Source organism: Prionailurus viverrinus, chromosome B2 (genome assembly GCF_022837055.1).
Source record: "Prionailurus viverrinus isolate Anna chromosome B2, UM_Priviv_1.0, whole genome shotgun sequence".
NCBI classification, from domain to species: domain Eukaryota; kingdom Metazoa; phylum Chordata; class Mammalia; order Carnivora; family Felidae; genus Prionailurus; species Prionailurus viverrinus.
Window position 1 is genome coordinate 71,257 of NC_062565.1, and position 20,872 is coordinate 92,128.

The following is a 20,872-nucleotide window of genomic DNA, read 5'->3' on the forward strand; positions in this document are numbered from 1 at the left end:
CACACTACCTGCCCAGTTGGTTGTGACTGGGAAAGATATGAGGATTTGTGTTTGATCCTGCTGATTTTGAGCTGAGGGTAGGGAGTGTCTCGCAGGCATTTGGAGGGTATTAGTCTGCTGTTCAGGAGGACGACTGTGTGGCTGGCTCTACGCATGAGGCTGGTGGATTCATTGTGTCACAGAAACACTGGGTTGAATTAATAGGGTAAAGGGTCCTGAAGACTACGCTTGTGTTTGGACAAACTCTCCTGAGCCATGAAGAACATACACAGTTAAGGACGGTCGGGGGAACAGAGTTGCAGGAGGAAGCCACTATAGGGGGACAGATCAGGATGTGCAAGGGACATTTGTGCGGGAGACTCACCCTCATCTTTTCACTTTAGCCTTCCTTGTCTTGGAGTTGGTGTTGGAGACGGAGATGCACTAAAATCTCTCCCTTAATCTCTGTCGGGCAGGAACTTGGACGATCCCCATGGAAATGGTTGCTCTGGAAAACCAAACTATCACTGAATTTGTCCTCCTTGGTTTCCATGATGTAGCTGAGCTGCGTCTTGTTTTCTTTGTTGTGCTCACCATTGTCTACGTGTCCATCGTTATGGGGAATGTGCTGATCGTCGTGGCGGTGGTTAGCTCACGGAGGCTCCACACACCCATGTATTTCTTCCTGGCTAACCTGTCCTTCCTGGAGATCCTCTACACCTCCACAGTGGTGCCCAAAATGCTAGAGGGCTTCTTGCAGGAAGCGGCCATCTCTGTGGCTGGTTGCTTGCTGCAGTTCTTTATCTTCGGTTCTCTAGCCACGGCTGAGTGCTTCATGCTGGCTGTCATGGCCTATGATCGCTACCTGGCAATCTGCTATCCACTCCGCTACCCACTCCTGATGGGCCCCAGGGGGTGCTTGGGGCTGGTGGTCATAGCTTGGCTCTCTGGCTTCATGGTAGATGGACTGGTTGTGGCCCTAATGGGCCAGCTGAGGTTCTGTGGCCCCAACCACATTGACCACTTTTACTGTGACTTCATGCCCTTGATGGGCCTGGCCTGCTCGGATCCCAGTGTGGCCCAGATGACAACATTCATTCTGTCTGTGGTCTGCCTCACTGTCCCCTTCGGGCTGATTCTGACATCTTATGTCCGGATCGTGGTAACTGTGCTCAAAGTCCCTGCTGGGGCCCAGAGGCTAAAGGTTTTCTCCACCTGCTCCTCCCACCTGGTGGTGGTGTCCACCTTCTATGGAACTCTCATGGTCTTGTACATTGCACCCTCTGCTGTCCATTCCCAACTTGTCTCCAAGGTCTTCGCCCTGCTCTACACTGTGGTCACCCCTCTTCTCAATCCTGTGATCTACACCCTGAGGAACAAGGAGGTTCATCATGCATTGCGGAGACTTCTGTACATTAAGCTCACCAAAACACTCAGTTGAGGGAGAATGGTGGTGAGGATTTTATTTGGACTTTGCATGTCTCCATTGGGGTGTCCTTCAGGACTGGTTGGGGAGGAAGAACTTTGTTCTATTTTGACCTTTCTCTCTGTAAAACATTCTGTAGTTACTCTAAAAATGAGCACCAATTTCAAGTGTTAACTTAAAATTTACATTTATCTTTTATTATTCTTTTTAAAATAGGCTATGAATATTTGATATAGAAAGTAGATACACAGAAACAGAAACAGAAAGCAAAAATATTGGCTACTTGTAATAGGTGTGTACGTGTGTGTGTGTGTGTGTGCATGTGTGTATACACACACATATGTATAAAACAACTTGGATTGTGAAACTGTAATCTGGTTTTTCACTAGACACTATGTCTTAAACATCTTTCTTTTTCAACGAGTATGTAGTTATTCATTCTTCTGGGCTTTTAGGATGGTTAAACATGACTTGTTTAATCTTCGCTTATGGGATTTTTTAGTTGTATGCAATTCTTTCACCATGCAAACATAGTTTACATCCAGATTTTCCTATAATAAATCCTTAGGACTTAAACTGCCCAGTCTAAGGGTATACAATATTTTTTAACATTTAAAGGTGAATGCATTTGCTTTTTTTAAGTTTTTTTATTGTAGAAAATTTTAAACATATATGAAAGCAGTGAGAAAATTCTAATAACCCCATGTAGCCATCATCCAGCTTCATTATCTACATTTGTCAACCCTATTTCAATGACTCCTTTTTGGAGTCAATGGCTCCTTTTTTTCTGCAGGATTTTGGAGCGACTTTCAGTTGTGTGCATTGTATACGTACATATTCCACATACAAATATTCTGTGTGCTCTTTGGTAAAGGCATTTTTAAATTTTTAACTTCAATTACATATAGTTACCATACCATGTAATATTAGTTTTAGGAGTACACTAAAGTGATTCAGTACTTCCATATAACACCCGGTGCTCATCACAACATGTGCACTCCTTGATACCCATCACCTGTTTCCCCCATCTCCCACCCACCTCCTTTCTGGTGACCATCAGTTTGTTTTCTGTAGTTGAGCATCTGTTTCATGGTTTGCCTCTCTCTTTTTCCTGGTGCTCATTTGTTTTGTTTCTTAAATTCCACATATGGGTGAAATCATAGGGTATTTGTCTTTCCCTGACTGACTTATTTTGCTTAGCATTACACTCTCTAGTTTCATCCTTGTCATTACAAATGGAAAAATTTCATACTTTTTATGGTGGAGTAATATTCCATTGTGTATGTATACCACATCTTCTTTATCCATTAATCAGTTGATGGACACTTGGGCTGCTTCCATAATTTGGCTATTATAAACAATGCTGCAATAAAAATAGGAGTGTACGTATTCTTTGAATTAGTGTTTTCACATTCTTTTGGTAAATACATAGTAGTGCAATTGCTCGGTCATAGGGTAGTCTATTTTTAACTTTTTGGGGACCCTCCATACTGTTTCCCACAGTGGCTTCACCAGTTTGCATTCCTGCCAGTAGTGTAAGAGAGTTCCCCTTTCTCCATGTCCTCACCAACATCTGTTGTTTCCTGAGTTGTTCATTTTAGCCGTTCTGACAGGCGTGAATTGGTATCTCATTGTGGTTTTGATTTGTATTTCTCTGATGATGGGTGATAGCAGTAACTCTTCTTTAAATGTTTGGTAGAATTCCTCTGTGAAGCTCTCTGGTACTGGACTTTTGTTTGTTAGGAATTTTAAAAATACTGATTCAGTTTCCTTACTAGTAATAGATCTGTTCAAATTTTCTATTTCTTCTTTTCAGTTTTGGTAGTTTATATGTTTCTAGGAATTTAGCCATTTTTTTTTTCTGGGTTTTCCGATTTGTTGTCATATAATTTTTCATAATACAATCTTACAATTGTTTGTATTTCTGTGGTGATGGTTGTTAATTTCCTCTCATTTGTGATTTTACTTATTTAAGTCCCTTCTCTTTTTTCCTTGATGAGTGTAGCTAGAGGCTTATCAATTTTGCTATTTTTTCAGTGAACCAACTCCTGGTTTTATTGATCTGTTCTATTGTTTTTTTCAGGGCCTATACCATTTATTTCTGCTCTAATCTTTATTATTTCCTTCCTTCTGCGGGTTTTGGGTTTTGTCTTATTTTGTTTTATTTATTTATTTATTTATTTATTTATTTAACATTTATTTATTTTTGAGACAGAGACAGAGCATGAATGAGGGAGGGTCAGAGAGAGAGGGAGACACAGAATCTGAAGCAGGCTCCAGGCTCCAAGCTGTCAGCACAGAGCCCAACGCGGGGCTCAAACTCTTGGACCGTGAGATCATGACCTAAGCGCGGAAGTCGGACGCTCAACTGACTGAGCCACCCAGGCGCCCCTATCTATCTATCTATCTATCTATCTATCTATCTATCTATCTATCTATGTATTTATTTCTCCTTTAGGTGTAAGATGAGGTTGTTTATTTGAACTTTTTCTTGCTTCTTGAGGTAGACCTGTGTTGGTCTAAACTTCCCTCTTAGAACCACTTCTTGCTGCATCCCAAAAGTTTTGGAGCATTGTGTTTTCATTTCTATTTGTTTCCATGTACTTTTGATTTCTTCTTTGATTTCTTGGTTGACCCATTCACTGTTTAGTAGCATGTTATTTGGCCTCAATGTATTCATGGTCTTTCCAAAATTTTTCTTGTGGTTGATTTCTAGTTTCAGAGTGTTGTGATCAGAAAAGATGCATGGTATGACTGATCTTTTTGAATTTGTTGAGACTTCTCTTGTGGCCTAATATGTGATCTGTTCTAGAGAGTGTTCATTTCATGCGCATGTGGTAAGAATGTATATTCTGCTGTGTTACAATGGAATGTTTCGAATAAATTTGTTAAATCCATCTGGTCTAGTATGTCTTTCAAAGCCATTGTTCTCATGTTGATTTTCCATTTGGATAATCTGTCCATTGATGTGTTAAAGTCCCCTACTATTACTGTATTACTATCGACTATTTCCTTTATGCTTGTTATTAATTGTATGTGTTTGAGTGCCCTCATGTTGGGTCCATAAATATTTATAATTATTTTATCTTCTTGTTGGATTGTAATAATCCAATTATTATTATGTATTATCCTTCTTTGTCTCTTGTTACAGTCTTTGGTTTAAAGTCTGTTTTTTTCTGGTATAAGTATTGTTACCCCAGCTTTCTTTTGAGACCCATAATGTTTCCCCATCCCCTCACTTTCAATCTTCAGGTGTGTTTAATTCTGAAATGCATCTCTTGAAGGAAGCATATAGATAAGTTAAAAAAAATCAATTCTGTTAACCTATGTCCTTTGATTGGTGTGTTTAGTTCATTTACATTCAAAGGAATTATTGATAGATGTTTATTTATTGCCATTTTGTTCCTTGTTTTGTGGTTGTTTCTATAGTTTTTCTCTGGCCTTTTCTTCTCTTGCTCTCTTTCATGATTTACTGGTTTTCTTTAGTGATATTCTTGAATTCTTTTCTGTTTATTCTTTGCTTATCTTTAAGTGCCTTTTGATTTGTCATTACTATTAGGTTTGTATATAACATCTTCTGCATATAATAGTCTGTATTAAACTGATGGTTGCTTAAGTTTGAATGCATTCTTTACTCCACCCCACCCTCATTTTAGGTATATGGTGTCATATGTTAACATCCTTTTATTTTGTAAATGTTTTGACTGATTTTTATAGATATATTTATTTTTCATACTCTCATTTATGATGTTTCCACTTAAAGATTCCTCTTTAATATTTCTTGCAGGGCTGGTTTAGTGGTCACAAACTTCTTTTGTTTTTGTTTGTCTGAGAAAGTTTTTATCTCTCCTTCCATATCTGAATGATAGCCTTGCTTGATAGAGTATATTTGGCTGCAGATTTTTTCCATTCAGCACTTTGAATATGTCATGCTAATCCCTTCTGGTTTGCAGAATTTCTGCTGAAAAATCCTCTGATAACCTTATGGGGTTTGCTTTGTATATAACTGGTTTCTTTTCTCCTGCTGCTTTTAAAATTCTCTCTTTTAACTACTTTTTGCCATTTTAATTACTGTGTGTCTTGGCATGGACATCATTGGGTCAATTTTTTGGATCTGGATTTCTGTTTCTTACCCCCACAAGGAAGTTTTAAACTATTATTTCTTAAAAAATTTTTTCTGCCCCCTTTTCTTTTCTTCTTCTGGGATCCTTATAATATTGACGTTATTATGCTTGATGGAGTCACTGAGTTCCCTAAGTCTATTTGCATAATTTTTTTCTCTCTTTTGCTTGATTACTATCCATTACTCTGTCTTCCAGATCATTAATTCATTCCTCTGCTTCATCTAGGCTGTTATTTATTCCCTCAAGAGTATTTTTATTTCATTTATTGTGTTTTTCACCTCTGTTTTTTTTTTTTTTTATCTCCTTGTTAAGGGACTCACTGATGTCCTCAGCTTCTTTCTCAAGTCCATTGAGTATCTTTATGATCATTACTTAAATTTTATATCAGGCATATTACTTAAGTCTGTTTTGCTCTTGTTGAGGTCTCAATAATTCATTTTTATTTTTATTTCCCTTGCCTCCAGAGACATGTCTAGTAAGAAGTTGCTGTGGCTGAAGCTACAGAGGTACTGCCTGTTTCCTCCCATAGGATTTTGATGGTTTCCTGTCTTACATTTTTCTTTCATCCATTTTGAATTTATTTTTTGTGTATGGTGTAAGAAAGTGGTGCAGTTTCATTCTTTTGCATGTCGCTGTCCAGTTCTCCCAGCACCATTTCTGAAAGAGATTGTTTTGTTTTTGCTTTTTCCATTGGATATTCTTTTCTTCTTTGTCAAGGTTAGTTGGCCATATATTTGTTGGTCTATTTCTGGGTTCTTTATTCTGTTCCACTGATCTGTGTGTCTATTTTTTGCCAATACCATACTGTCTTGATGACTACAGCTTTGTAATAGAGTTTGAAGTCTGGAATTGTGATGTCTCCAGCTTTGGTTTTCTTTTTCAACATTATTTTGTCTATTAGGGGTCTTTTGTGTCCCCATAAAAATTTTAGATTGTTTGTTCTAGCTCTGTGAAGAATGCTGGTGTTGTTTTGATAGGGCTTGCATTGAATGTGTAGATTGCTTTGGGTAGCAGCAACATTTTAACAATATTTGTTCTTCCAATCCATGAGCATGGCATGTTTTTCCGTGTCTTCTTCAATTTTGTTCATGAACTTTCTATAGTGTTCAGCATATACATCTTTTACCTCCTTGGTTAGGTTTATTCCTAGGCATCTTATAGTTTTTAGTGCAATTATAAATGGGATCAATTCTCTGATATGTCTTTCTGCTGCTTCATTGTATAGAAATGCAACTGATCTCTGTACATTGATTTTATATCCTGTGACTTTGCTGAATTCATGTATCAGTTCTAGAAGTTCTTTTGTAGAGTCTTTGGGTTTTCCAGGTAGAGTATCAGGTTATTTGTGAAGAGTGAAAGTTTGACATCTTCCTTGCTGATTTGTATGCCTCTTACTTCTTTTTGTTGCCTGATTGCTGAGAATAGGACTTCCAGTACTATGTTGCACAACACTGGTGAGAGTGGACATCCTTGTCATGTTCCTGATCTTAGGGGGGAAGTTCTCAGTTTTTCCCCATTGAGGATGATATTAGCTCTGGGTCTTTCATATACTACTTCTATGATCTTGAGGCATGTTCCTTCTATCCCTACTTTCTTGAGGGTTTTTATCAAGAAAGACTCTGTATTTTGTCAAATGCTTTTTCTGCATCTATTGAAAGGATCATATGGTTCCTATCCCTTCTTTTATTAATATGGTGTATCATGTTGATTGATTTGCAAATCTTCAACCAGCCCTGCAGCCCAGAATCGAATCCCACTTGATCGTGGTGAATAGTTCTTTTAATGTACTGTTAGATTCGATTTGATAATATCTTGTTGAGAATTTTTGCATCCATGTTCATCAAAAATTGGCCTGTAATTCTCCTTTTAGTGAGGTCTTTGTCTGGTTTAGGAATCAAGGTAATGCTGGTTTCACAGAATGAATTTGGAAGCTTTCCTTCCATTTCTATTCTTTGGAACAGTTTGAGGAGAATAGGTATTAACTCTTCTGTAAATGTCTAGAAGCATTCCCCTGGGAAACCATCTGGCCCAGGACTTTTACTTATGAGGATACTTTTAAAAACTGAGTCGATTTTGGGGCACATGGGTGGCTCAGTCGGTTGAGCATCCAACTTTGGCTCAGGTCATGATCTCGCAGTTTGTGGGTTCAAGCCCCACATCAGGCTCTGTGCTGACAGCTCAGAGCCTGGAGCCTGCTTCAGATCCTGTGTCTCCCTCCCTCTCTTCCCCTCCCCTGCTTGCACTCTCTCTTGCCTATTCTCTCTCTCAAAAATAAATGAATGTTAAAAAAAATTAAAAAAAAAACTAAGTTAATTTTTTTTTGCTTGTTATGGGCCTGTTCAAATTTTCTATTTTTTCCTGTTTGATTTTTGGTACTGTGTTAGTGCCTGGGTGTTTGTCCATTTCTTCCAGATTGTCCAGTTTGTTGGCGTATAATTTTTCATGGTATTCTCTTATAATTGTATTTCTGTGGTGTTGGTTGTGATCTCTCCTCTTTTATTCATGATTTTATTTATGTGGGTCCTTTCTCTTTTCTTTTTAAGAAGTCTGGCTAGGGGGTTATCAATTTTGTTTATTCTTTCAAAAAAACAGCTCTTAGGGGCACCTGGGTGGCTCAGTCATTTAAGCATCCAACTTTGGCTCAGCTCATGATCTCACGGTCTGTGAGTTCAAGCCCCGTGTTGGGCTCTGTGCTGATGGCTCAGAGCCTGGAGCCTGCTTCAGATTCCGTGTCTTCCTCTTTCTCTCTCTGCCCCTCCCCTGCTTGCACTCTGTCTCTGTCTCTCCCTCAAAAGTAAATAAACATGAAAAAACAAACAAATAAACAAAAAACCAGCTCTTTGATTCATTGATCTGTTCTGTTGCTTTTTTTGGATTCTATACCATTTATTTCCACTGTAATCTTTAGTATTTCCCTTATTCTGCTGGCTTAGGGCTTTATTTGCTGCTCCTTTTCTAGCTCCTTTAGGTGCAAGATTAGGTTGTGTATTTGGGGCCTTTCTTGCTCCTTCGGATAGGCCTGAATGTTTTTTTTTTTTTAATTTTTTTAATGTTTATTAATTTTTGAGAGAGAGAGAGAGAGACAGAGCATGAGCAGTGGAGTGGCGGAGAGAGAGAGAGTGGGAGATGCAGAATCAGAGGCTGGCTCCAGGTCCCGAGCTGTCAGCCCAACATGGGGCTCGAACTCACAAACTGCGAGATCATGACCTGAGCTGAAGTCAGATGCTTGACCAACTGAATCACTCAGGCACCCGTGGCCTGAATGTTTTTTAAAATGTCTTTATGGATGAGGCTGAGAAGATGGTGGATTGTCAGGATTCTAAACTCACCTCAATGCACAGATACAATGAGATAACACTCACATCAGCTTAAATATCCCAGAAAAAGACCCAGTGACTGGCAGAACAAACTCCACAACCAAGGGTAGAGAAGAGGCCACAAGGAAGAAGGTTGGAAAGGCAGAGATGCAATTTGAGACCTAAAAGGACTGTGGCCATCTGTGGACCAGAAGAAACCAAGAGCACGGTGAAGGTCAAAAAACAGATGATCCCACTGGGGACCTGCACAGGGAAGATGAACCCCCAAAACATTTGGCTTTGAAAGCCAGAGGAGTCAAATTTCATGAGGTCTCACAAACAGCCTGGACTTACAGCCTGGAATTCTTAAAATCAGCCTGCCTGTCTCTGGGAGAGCCCTGAAGGCATTAGGAAGCAGAGTCTGAGCCCTTAAAGCTACAGCACAACAAACAGCTCTAGCAGATACAGCATAGAGCCAGTAGTTTGAAAAACACCAGGAGAGATAGGAGGATTTACTCATCACAGAGCATGTTTGGAGAGATATGGATCTCAAAAAGAGTCCTCCAGGAACAAAGGAACTGGCCAGTGTTATTTCCCTCCCCCACACCCATGCATAAGTACGTGGCCACTTGTGGGAACCAACACTGCCTCCACACTTGCTTCCTAACTTGCTTGCACCAAGCCCCACCCCCACGTGCTTCCCGATCCATCCTTTCCAGTCACACTTGCCTCAGTCCTAGAACTGCAGGCTCCTCCCCCAGAACACCAACGTGAACCTCACAAGCACTGTATCTCCTGACCTTCACCTTGTGTGGGGCCTCAGTCTTGGTTGCTGTGGCGGGGAACGCACTGTGGCAACAGAAGCCTGAGGTCCACCTTATTAAAAATGAGGGACCCACTCGTATGCCCATTGCAGATCCCCTTAAGTTGGCCATCCTGGCAGCGACGTCCACAGGTGTCAATTAGCAAGCACACCACCAATGTGTACCTGTTAATACCCACCCACACCTGGCAGGGACCAAACACTGCCCACATAGGAAAAAAGGCCACTGCAGATAATGGAACTGAAGGGGAAAGCAGAAAAGAACACATCAGAGACACTCCCTGAAGTGCCAGGTCCTGGGCAAAGAGGACACAGCACTGCAGGGCATTTCAAGACCTTTTCTTCATAAGGCCATTACCGTCAAGAACAAGAGACATAACTGCCTTCTCTAACACACAGAGACAGACACAGGTAGAGTTAGAAAAAATGAGGCACGAGAGAAATATGTCTCAAATGAAGTAACAGGACCAAACCACAGCAAGAGAACAAACGGAGGGTTATGGAGGGTGGTGGGTGGGGGCGGGCCAAAAGGGTGATAGGTATTAGGAGGGCACTTGTTAGGATGAGCACTGGGTGTCATATGTAAGTGATGAATCACCGGCTTCTACTTCTGAAGCCAAGACTACACTGTTGTTAACTAGAATATAAATTAACAAAAACAAACACACTGACAGTGCCATTATGACACTTACACTATGATCAGAATCTCCTCAATGTCATTTAATACACAAGCCATGTTCAATTTTTCCAATTATCTTTCAGTAAATTCTTAGAATTTGAGAAAGGTTCTTACAATGTATCTTGTTTTACGTTTCTTATTCCCTTATTTCATAGCACCCCCCCCCCCACTTTTATCATGTCATTGACCTACTGGAGAAATCTGATTATCTGTCCTATACGTGTTCCATACTCTAAATTAGACTTACTGCTTATTTATAGTCTTAACTTCTATTCCTATATCCTATATAGACTCGTTTTGATTGGTCTCCACCTGTTGAGTGATACATTCAGCTAGGAATGGCTGGGGCACTCTCCTGGGCCCTCATTGACATTTCCCTGTTGGGAGTCAATGTTGTGGCTAGACCACCTGTTATGATTGTTATTATAATTGCAAGACACACTCCAGCAACAACCATCAGGGAGCTTTGAAAAGGCAAGATTTATCACTCAGTCCTGTGGGTACACAGTACTGCTGAGGCCACACAGGGCTTGGGCCAAGGGAGAGAGCACAGGGGCCTGGGGCTCTGCCTGTGTTGGGATCAGGGGAGGAGTGTCTAGGGTATTGGGCATTTACTCTTCTTTGCTGAATTTAAAACATAAGAGCAGTAATTAAAGCACAGGAAGGGAAAAGCAGGGTCACTCAAGTGACCAGCTGTCTGTGTCACCAGGGTTCTCTCAAAGGGGAACTGCATGGGTCACTCGAGTGATCAGCTATTTGTGTCACCAGGGCTCTCTCAAAGGGGAATGCATGGGAGGGGGGCTCTGCTCCTTATGTAGTTATGTATTTGGCGCTATGTTTATTCCAGGTGGCTAACTTTGAAATGGATGTCTCAGCAACAAAAAGCTTAATGTCAGGCACCTACCTTACAATAAAAAAACCTGTTAGCACTTAAACTACAAAACTGATACTGAGATAGAAGCTTGATTAGATCTTTGATAACATTGAGGCAGAATATCTCCAAGTTGCTGTTTTACTTCTGTTATAGCATCTCATGAGACAGTGCTTATCCTGCTTTTAGTGATGCTATTTGTATTATTGACCAGTGGGGTCAGGTGGTGTCAGTCTGTTCCATGTATTATTCAATTTCCAATCATCTTTAACCATATTATATTAGTTTATTTGTTATATTATAATTTTATTTTTTAATGTTTTTATTTATTTTTGAGAGAGACAGAGAGAGAGTGAGCAAACAGGGGAGGGGCAGAGAGAGAGGGAGACACAGAATCTGAAGCAGGCTCCAGGCTCCAAGCTGTCAGCACAGAGCCCGATGCAGGGTTTGAACTGCAAACTGCAAGATCATGACCTGAGCAGAAGTTGGATGCTCAACCGAATGTTACCCGGGCTCCCCTCACCTAATAATTTTACAATCCATTCATGATGTATGCCTAAAATTATTTAATTCTTTAAGCATAATTCCCTTTGGAAAATTATGATTAATTAACACATAGTGTTATATTAGTTTCAGGTGTACAGTATAACGATTGAACAATTCTATAAATGACTCAGTGCTCATCAGGATAAGTATACTCTTTTTTTTTTTAAATTTTATTTTGGGAGGATAAGTGTACTCTTAATCGTTTTCACCAATTTCCACCATCTCCTACCCACGTCCCCTCTGTCAACTACCAGCTCATTTTCTGTACCTAAGAGTCTGTTTTTTTGTCTTTTCTTCTCTTTGTTTGTTCATTTGTTTGGTTTCTTAAATTATACAAATAAAAAAAATAATATGGTATTTGTCTTTATCTGACTTATTTAGCATTATATCCTCCAGGTCTATTCACATAGTCACAAATGGCAGGATTTCCTTTTTTTCTCACGCCTGAAAAATATTCCATATATAAACCCAAATGTATGTCTGTGTCTACCTAGGGCAGATAACTGGACGCATCAGTTTGAAGTTCTTGAGATAAAAAGGAACCAAGCTTGAGAAACTGGACCCAACAAGCCTCATCTGTACCTTGACCCAGTGTAGGTGAAAAGACATAGACTCTGACTAATACTGCAACGGGATGAGATTTTAGTATTATTTGGAGGGAGAGTAAGTGTGATTTGTATGTGGGGACAATGTTAATTATTAGAGTTGGACTAGAGTGGATTAAAGATGTCCACAAATTTTTTTTTATGTTCTTTCCCATGAAAGGTAGGGATTTCTTCTCTATAAAGTTTGTTAGGCCTGTGACCATTTTGTCCAAGAGAGAATAGTACAGGTGATGTCAATACTGGTTCTTGGGTTTGTTGGAGAGATGACTGGCAGCTTTTGCCGTGGTCTCTTGGCCCCCACGTAGAGTGTCAAGCCTGAGGCCTCCATGCTGCAACAGCACAGAACAGCCACATGGAGAGAGCGGACCAAGGGAGACCCAGACAGAGACTTTGCCAGCTCTCAGCTCTTCCATGCGAGGATGCTCACGTCAGCTCAGCCACGGCACAAGCATGATCGAGGAGAACCAGCCCTGCCCTGCTCTATTCTTCCCAATTCCTGAGCCTCAGAAGAATGCAACTTCCTGGTATAGGTGTCTTCAGCTTCTGTGTTTGGGGATGCTAGTGTGTTAGGCAGCAGTAGCCAACCAGATAATGACGTGTTCTTCTCTGGTTCACGGCCTGCGTGGAGCTTGGATTTTGTAAACAATTCTGATCAACAGAAATGAGGGGCTGAGACAGTTCAGGGTAGAAATGTCTTCTCCACAGACACATTTTATTTTTTTTTATATACAAAAGTAGAATTGGGGGACCAAAAACAGTGGATGAGATCAAACCACAGTGTTTGTGTTCACAAAAGTGGATGCAGAGAATTTGAACAGTCAGTCCCTGAGCTCATCAAGGCCTGTCACAGTCTTCACCTGCATCTATAAATAGTCATAAATGCTTCTCCCACCATCCCTCATGCACAGAAACCACCCCTGGGATTTAGAAAATAAGGAACACAGTGCCTCCGGACATTAGCTCCAGAAATGTCTCAGCAATTATGACTTAGTTGTTTTTGTTACATTTGGGTTTGGTGACAAGTAAGGAAAACAAGACAACATTTTGATAAATTCTGCACATTTCATCAGTATTATGTCATATTGCATCATGACAGTCACTGGAAATTATCATAGAAATAGTAAAACCAAACAAAAAATAGGAAGTATTTTGAAACTCAACATTTTCCATGACCAAACACTGAGGGAAAATTACCTATTAATTAGCTAGAGAGGGACTCTGAGATTTTAATTTCATTCTGTCTCCACTTTCAACAAGATTTAACAGGACTCTTTTACCATTCATCCGGTTGACTTTAAAAAAATCTCTGGAGATAGAGGATCCACAGCACTTAGATAAACCATTGGCTATTTTATCCCTGTCAATTAGTGCTTAAATCATTTGTTTCAATCATGTATTTGCCTCCAGCTTAGGGAAAAGAGAAATCATAACATAATGGTTAAAAATTCCTCTTAACTCATTCTCATTTATGAATCACCATTTCTTAGCCTATTAAATGTTCAAATTCAATTCCTCAAAATATAAGAGCATAAGAATTTTATTGCTCACCTTAAAATACATTAACTTAGAAGAAGCACACAGATAAACAGCCCTAAGTAGTATTCATGTACCCAATATGTGAGTGATATAGGCATATTTCTATCCCTGATGTCATTAGAGAATCCATAAGAATACATAAAAAATCAGTTTTATGAAGTGATATCCTGAACAAAACCCGAACATTAGGATTCTATGGCTGATGTCCCATGGGTTCAGGTTTCCATTTTGCTACCTAAGAATGCATTATTTAACACAATCTGGACTTTCTCATTTATCTTTTCTTCAGACTATACCTGTTATACATATTGTACATGATCTCAGAAGCAGTCTAACCTCACACACCAACTTCATCATCGCCTATTGCTTCCTGTCTTAGAAGTGTGCTCTAGATGTGTTCAGGTCACCCCTCCTTGTGAAGACACTACTCAAGGCAGCCTTCACGTCCTTGTTCCTCAGTGTATAGATCAGTGGGTTCAGCATAGGAGTGACCACAGTGTACATGATGGCAGCGACCTGATCCTGGTCCATGGAGCTGCCTGAGGTAGGAGATATGTAAGTGAAGATAACAGGAGCATAGAGAAGAATGACCACCATGAAGTGAGAGGCACACGTGGACAGTGCTTTGCGGAGCGCACTACAGGAGTGGGTCTTGGAGAAAAGAGAGATGATTATGGAGAAGTAGGAGAGAAGTGTTAGGAAGAAGGGGCCCATGGCAATGGTCCCGGTAACCGTGTTGAGAAGCCACTGGTTGAGCTCCGTGTTCCCGCAGGCCAACTCCAGCAAAGGCTTGACATCACAGAAGAAGTGATGGATCTGATGAGAACCACAGAAGTTCAAGCGAGAGGTCATCATGGAGTGCAACAGGGCATGGAAAAAACCAATGGTCCAGACTGTGACAGCCATCCGGGTACAGAGCTGGTAATTCATGATGACAGAGTAATGCAGTGGCCTGCAGATGGCCACAAAGCGGTCAAAGGCCATCACGGCCAAGAGCATGGCCTCCGTGCTGCCCAGGAAGTGGAAGAAGTGAAGCTGGCTTATGCATCCCAAGAAGGAAATTGCCTTGTGTGTAGAGAAGAAGTTCTCCAGCATCTTTGGCAGTGTCACCGTGGAGTAGCAGATATCTAGACACGACAGATTTCCCAGGAAGAAATACATGGGTAAATGGAGTCTTGGATCAGAGACGACAACCAGGAGGACTGCTCCATTGCCAACCACACTGACCACGTAAATTGCAAGGAAAACCACGAAGAGATAAGGCTGCAGTGCTTGGATGTCTGTGACTCCCAGGAGGAGAAATGCAGTGACTGAGGTTTGATTCAGCATCGCTTAAGAGAAAGGATGAATTACTCTATGGAGCGTACCTCTGTTGAGAATCAGAGACTTTGTAGTTGAGGATTTTCCTGTCTACACAATGGATACTTTGAGGGAAGGCATTGTTGTTTTACACAGTTCCCACATCAGACCTTTTATAGGATTTGCCTCATTAGACTATTAGATATTATGGTGAACTGTTGGTTATGGGCCATTGGTCCACCATTTTTCCCCCTCATTTGATTATCATTAATATGTTTCTTTCTCCCAGAGACTCAGAGCACATAGCCAACCTACCATCTTCTCTGGCTGTGCACATCTACCTTCTGATACAAGTGTCCTCTCATCTCCTTAATGAACTCTAATGGGGGTTCTAATGAACTCTAATTAACTACTTGTCCAGTAGTTAATTAACTTGCTATATCCAGACCTTGTAAGAAAGCACCTGAGGGATTTTTAATTAAGAAAAATAGACAAGGAAAGAATGACACCAATCCAAGGAGGTCTGAATTAATATCCAGATGTGGGATTGCCTCTTATAAAAAGGCAAATCTTGGGCGCCTGAGTGGCTCAGTTGGTTGGGGTCCGACTTTGGCTCAGGTCATGATTTCATGGCTTGTGAGTTCAAGTCCCATCTGGGGCTGTGTTCTACTGCTCAGAGCCAGGAGCCTGCTTCAGATTCTGTGTCTCCCTCTCTCTCTACCCCTCCCCCATTCTCACTGTGTCTCTCTGTGTCTCAAAAATAAATACACATTAAAAAAATTTTTAAAAAGGCACATCTTTCTAAGTTTGTGGGAAATCCCTAGAGGAGCATAGAAAGATTTGATGTGAGAGGAAATGGAGTGGGTTAATGAGGGACCACTTCTCCATAGCCTGTGGGATTCTAGGCCATAGAGATGGAGGAATTTAGAGAATATACCCAATCTGTGCTGGGCCTCTGTGAAAGGCTGGCTCCATGCAGGTCAGAGTAGTTTGCTTTGATGACCATGTGTGTTCTGCACAGTGTTAATCCTACCTCTCCTGTGAAAGATCCATATGACATGGCAAATATCATTTTGAGTTCTCTGACTCATCAAACTAAATTGTATCAAAAATCCATTTAGGGAAGAGACCTGTGTCTAATGTTTAAGGAAAATTTCCAATCAGACTTGTTCTTATTCAGTGATTTATTTCACTGCAATTTTAATAGTGAGAGATTGCATATTTATCTGGAGAAAAATTAGGAAACCAGGCATGATGAATTCAGAATGTATATGACAATAAAAGTATATAAAGAGCCTTCACAATCCACAAATGCAATGGGGAATCCATCATAAAATAGGAAACCAGCTCTAGATCTGGGCACTTACTTGCATATAAACAAGCATGCAGAAAATATGGGGTCCTCTCAGCCCGAGTCTTAAGGCATTCTCTTACCTGATTGTCGGATTCACAGACTGCCCAGCTTTTCAGGTTTACACTCCCAACAGCTGAGAATGGCAGGAAGATATTTGAAGTGACTGTTCATATTGGGATTGCAGCATGAGCTCTTCATGTTCAGAAACGTCTTTGTCTCCTTCTGACAGTCTTCCTGCCTCTCAGGAGCCACAGACCTTAGGCATATAAACACGGAGAGAGCGTCCCCTGGGTGTGAGCATGATTGCTGTGAGAATAAACAGGGTATTTTCCCATACTTGCGATTCAAGACAATTCTTCTTGGGTGTTGCTATCTTGAGTTCCATCTTTTTTTTTTTTTTTTTTTTTGCCCCCACTGCTCCAAGTTTTTCGTTTCTATGTTTCTTCCTTATTTGCAGAGTCATGGACAGCAGGATTGTCAGGGGCCTTCTATGTTTTCTTAGTTCAATTACCTTTTCTTCCCTTGTCATCATGGGAACTTCCCTGAAAAACTTTGTGAGAGGGGCGCCTGGGTGGCTCCGTCGGTTAAGCATCCAACTTCGGCTCAGGTCGTGATCTCACGGTAGGTGAGTTCGAGCCCCACGTCGGGCTCTGTGGTGACAGCCAGGAGCCTGGAGCCTGTTTTGGATTTTGTGTTTCTCTCTCTCTCTGACCCTTCCCTGTTCATGCTCTGTCTCTCTCTGTCTCAAAAATAAATAAACATTAAAAAAAATAAATAAAAAACTGTGAAAAACTGAAAAAAAAAAAAAACTGGCAGTGTTTGGTAAGGAATGGAGGCCAGTTGTGTTCCATTGACCTGTACAGATGATGATAATCTTTAACATTCCACATAGTTTTTACTATGGTCCTGTGGAAAACAAGACAGAGGAACAAGGAGAAGTAGGATTGCTTTCATTTATTCCAAATTAGATTCTTCATTGTTGGTAAAGTGTTAAATTTGTTTGTTTAAAATAGACATCCCAAGGCTCACATCTTTCTCTAAGGAATGAGGCTGGTCTCTCCTTGTGTATCCTCTCTTGTTGCTGCAACCTTTAGGTGAGAATATTCTGTGAGTCTCATCCCAGGAATATATGCCTTCTGACATCCATGCAAACTTTCTTATAACAGTTATAAACACCATGTACCCTGTCCATCTTTGTGTTGAGATCCATTATTGTTTGCACGAATGCATTGTATATTAATCACGATAAAAATTCCTCTTTCAGGGCGTGCCTGGGTGGGCCCTTCAGATAAGCAGCCGGCTCTTGATTTTGGCTCAGGTAGCTTACTTATGGTTTGTGGATGGAGCCTGGCAATGGGCTCCGGACCCACACAGGAAGCCTGCTTTCGATTCTCGCTCTCTCTCTCTCCCCTTCCTGTACCCACTTTCTTTCCTCTCTTTCAAAATAAACAAATAAACTTCAGAGAAATATTCCTTGTTCAAGCATATGCCAAACATATTATAGAAATAAAAATAATCTCATTGTAGAAACTATTGTTCTGAGTTCCTTATGTGCAAATACTCATTTATTTCTTCCAAATATCCAGGGAGGGATGAACTAACATCATATTTACTTTGCAAGATAATGGCAGCTAAAAGGATTTAAGTAATTTGGCTGTTTCCCCCAGTGTTATTGAGGAATAATATTGACAAGTATATTTGTATGTTTCATATTTTAAATTTTTAATTATTTTATTTTTAAATTTACATCCAAGTTCACTAGCATATAGTACAACAATGATTTCAGGAGTAGATAACAGTGATTCATCCCCTATGTGTAACACCCAGCGCTCATTCCAACAAGTGTAGTCCTTAATGCCTCTTATTCATTTAGCCCATCCCCCCCACTCACAACCCCTCCAGGCACCCTCCGTTTGTCCTCTGTATTTAAGAGTCTCTTATGTTTTGTCCCCCTTTCTGTTTTTATATTATTTTTGCTTCCCTTCCCATAGGTTCATCAGTTTTGTATCTCAAATTCCTCATATGAGTGAAGTCATATAATATTTGTCTTCCTCTGACTAATTTTGCTTAGCATTAATGCCCTCTAGTTCCATCCACATTGTTGCAAATGGCAAGATTTCATTCTTTTTTATTGCTGAGTAATACTCCATTGTATATATATACCACATCTTCTTTATCCATTCATCTATCAGAGGACATTTTGGCTCTTTCCATACTTTGGCCATTGTTGATGGTGGTGCTATATACATTGGGGTGCATGTGCTCCTTTGAAACATCACACCTGTATCCCTTGGATAAATACCTAATAGTGCAATTGCTGCATCATAGGGTAGTTCTATTTTTAATTTTTTGAGGAGCCTCCATACTGTTTTCCAGAGCAGATGCACTATTCTGCATTCCCACCAGCAGTGCAAAAGAGATCTTCTCTCTCCACATCCTTGCCAATATCTGTTGTTGCCTGAGTTGTTAATGTTAGCCATTCTGACAGGTGTGAGGTGGTATCTCAGTGTGGTTTTGATTTGTATTTCCCTGATGATGAGTGATGTTGAGCATTTTCTTATGTGTCTGTTAGCCATATGGATGTCTTTGGAGAAGTGTCTATTCATGTCTTTTGTCCATTTCTTCACTGAATTATTTGTTCTTTTGAGGGGTGTTGAGTTTGATAAGTTCTTTATATATTTTGGATACTAACCGTTTATCTGATATGTCATTTGCAAATATGTTCTCCCATTCTGTCAGTTGCCTTTTACTTTTGCTGATTGTTTCCTTCGCTGTGAAGAAGTTTTTTATTTTTTTGAGGTCCCAATAGTTCATTTTTGCTTTTGTTTTCCTTTCCCTCAGAGACGTGTTGAGTGCGAAGTTCGTGCAGCTGAGGTCAGAGGTTTTTGTCTACTTTCTCCTCTAGGATTTTGAAGGCTTTGTTTAAGTGTTTCATCCATTTTGAGTTTATTTTTGTGTATGGTGTAAGAAAGCGGTCCAGGTTCATTCTTCTGTGTGTCACTGTCCAGTTTTCCCAGCACTACTTGCTGAAGAGACTGTTTATTCTATTGGATATTCTTCCTGCTTTGTCAAAGATTAGTTGGCCATACATTTGTGGGTCCATGTCTGGGTTCTCTGTTCTATTCCATTGATCTGAGTGTCTGTTTTTGTGTCAATACCATACTGTCTTGATGATTATCGCTTTGTAATATGTCTTGGTGTCTGGGATTGTGATGCCTTCAGCTTTTGTTTTCTTTTTCATGAATACTTTGGCTATTTGGGGTCTTTTGTGGTTCCACAACTTTTAGGATTGTTTGTTCTAGCTCTGTGAAGAATGCTGGTGTTATTTTGATAGTGATTGCTTTGAATATATAGATTGCTTTGGGTAGTAGTGACATTAAACAAAATGTGTTCTTCCAATTGAGGAGCAGGGAATATTTTTCCATTTTTTGGTGTTTTCAATTTATTTCAAAGCTTTCTATAGTTTTCAGTTTATAGATTTTTCATCTCTTTGGTTAGATTTATTCCTAGGTATTTTATGGTTTTTGGTTCAATTGTCAATGGGGTCAATTCCTTGATTTCTCTTTCTGTTGCTTCATTATGGTGTGTAGGAATGCAACTGATTTCTGTGCATTGATTTTATATCCTATGACTTTGCTGAATTCATGGATCCGCTCTAGCAGTTTTTTGTTTTTTTTTTTTAGTGGGATCTTTTGGGTTTTCCATAGAGTATCATGTCGTCTGTGAAGAATGCAAGTCTGAATTCCTCCTTGCCTATTTGGATGCCTTTTATTCCTTTGTGTTGTCTGACTGCTGAGGCTAGGATTTCCAATACTATGTTGAATAACAGTGGTGACAGTGGGCATCCCTGTCGTGTTCCTGACCTTACAGGGAAAGCTCTCAGGTTTTGATGAAGATATTAGTGGTGGGTCTTTCATATATGGCTTTATGATCTTGAGATACCCTTCTAACCGTACTTTCTTGAGGGTTTTTATCAAGAAAAGATGCTGTATTTTGTCCAATGCTTTCTCTGCATCTATTGAGAGGATCATGTGGTTCTTGTCCTTTCTTTTATTAATGTGATGTATCACATTGATTATTTTGTGGATATTGAACCAGCCCTGCATCCCAGGCATAAATCCCACTTGGTCATTGTGAATAATTCTTTTAATGTATTGTTGGATCCGGTTGGCTAGTAACTTAAGGATTCTTGCATCCATCAGGGAAATTGGTCTGTAGTTCTCCTTTTTAGTGGGGTCTCTGTCTGGCTTTGGAATCAAGGTAATGGTGGCCTTGTAAAATGAGTTTCCTTCCATGTCTATTTTTTGAAACAGCTCCAAAATAATAGGTGTTAA

At 40.1% G+C, this 20,872-nt stretch overlaps 3 protein-coding genes across 10 annotated transcripts in view; 2 read left to right on the forward strand and 1 right to left on the reverse strand.

Annotated features, from left to right (window-relative positions):
- The window catches only part of LOC125165718 (olfactory receptor 2G3-like), a 278,541-nt gene that overhangs the window by 41,620 nt on the left and 216,049 nt on the right, over positions 1 to 20,872 (forward strand). The gene's annotated exons all lie outside the window — the stretch shown is intronic.
- On the forward strand, positions 473 to 1,420 carry LOC125165717 (olfactory receptor 11A1). The gene has a single exon (XM_047858919.1). It carries the CDS (start codon positions 473 to 475, stop codon positions 1,418 to 1,420), a length of 948 nt encoding a protein of 315 aa, XP_047714875.1.
- Positions 14,261 to 15,214, reverse strand: LOC125165713 (olfactory receptor 12D2-like). Its single transcript, XM_047858915.1, has one exon. It carries the CDS (start codon positions 15,212 to 15,214, stop codon positions 14,261 to 14,263), a length of 954 nt encoding a protein of 317 aa, XP_047714871.1.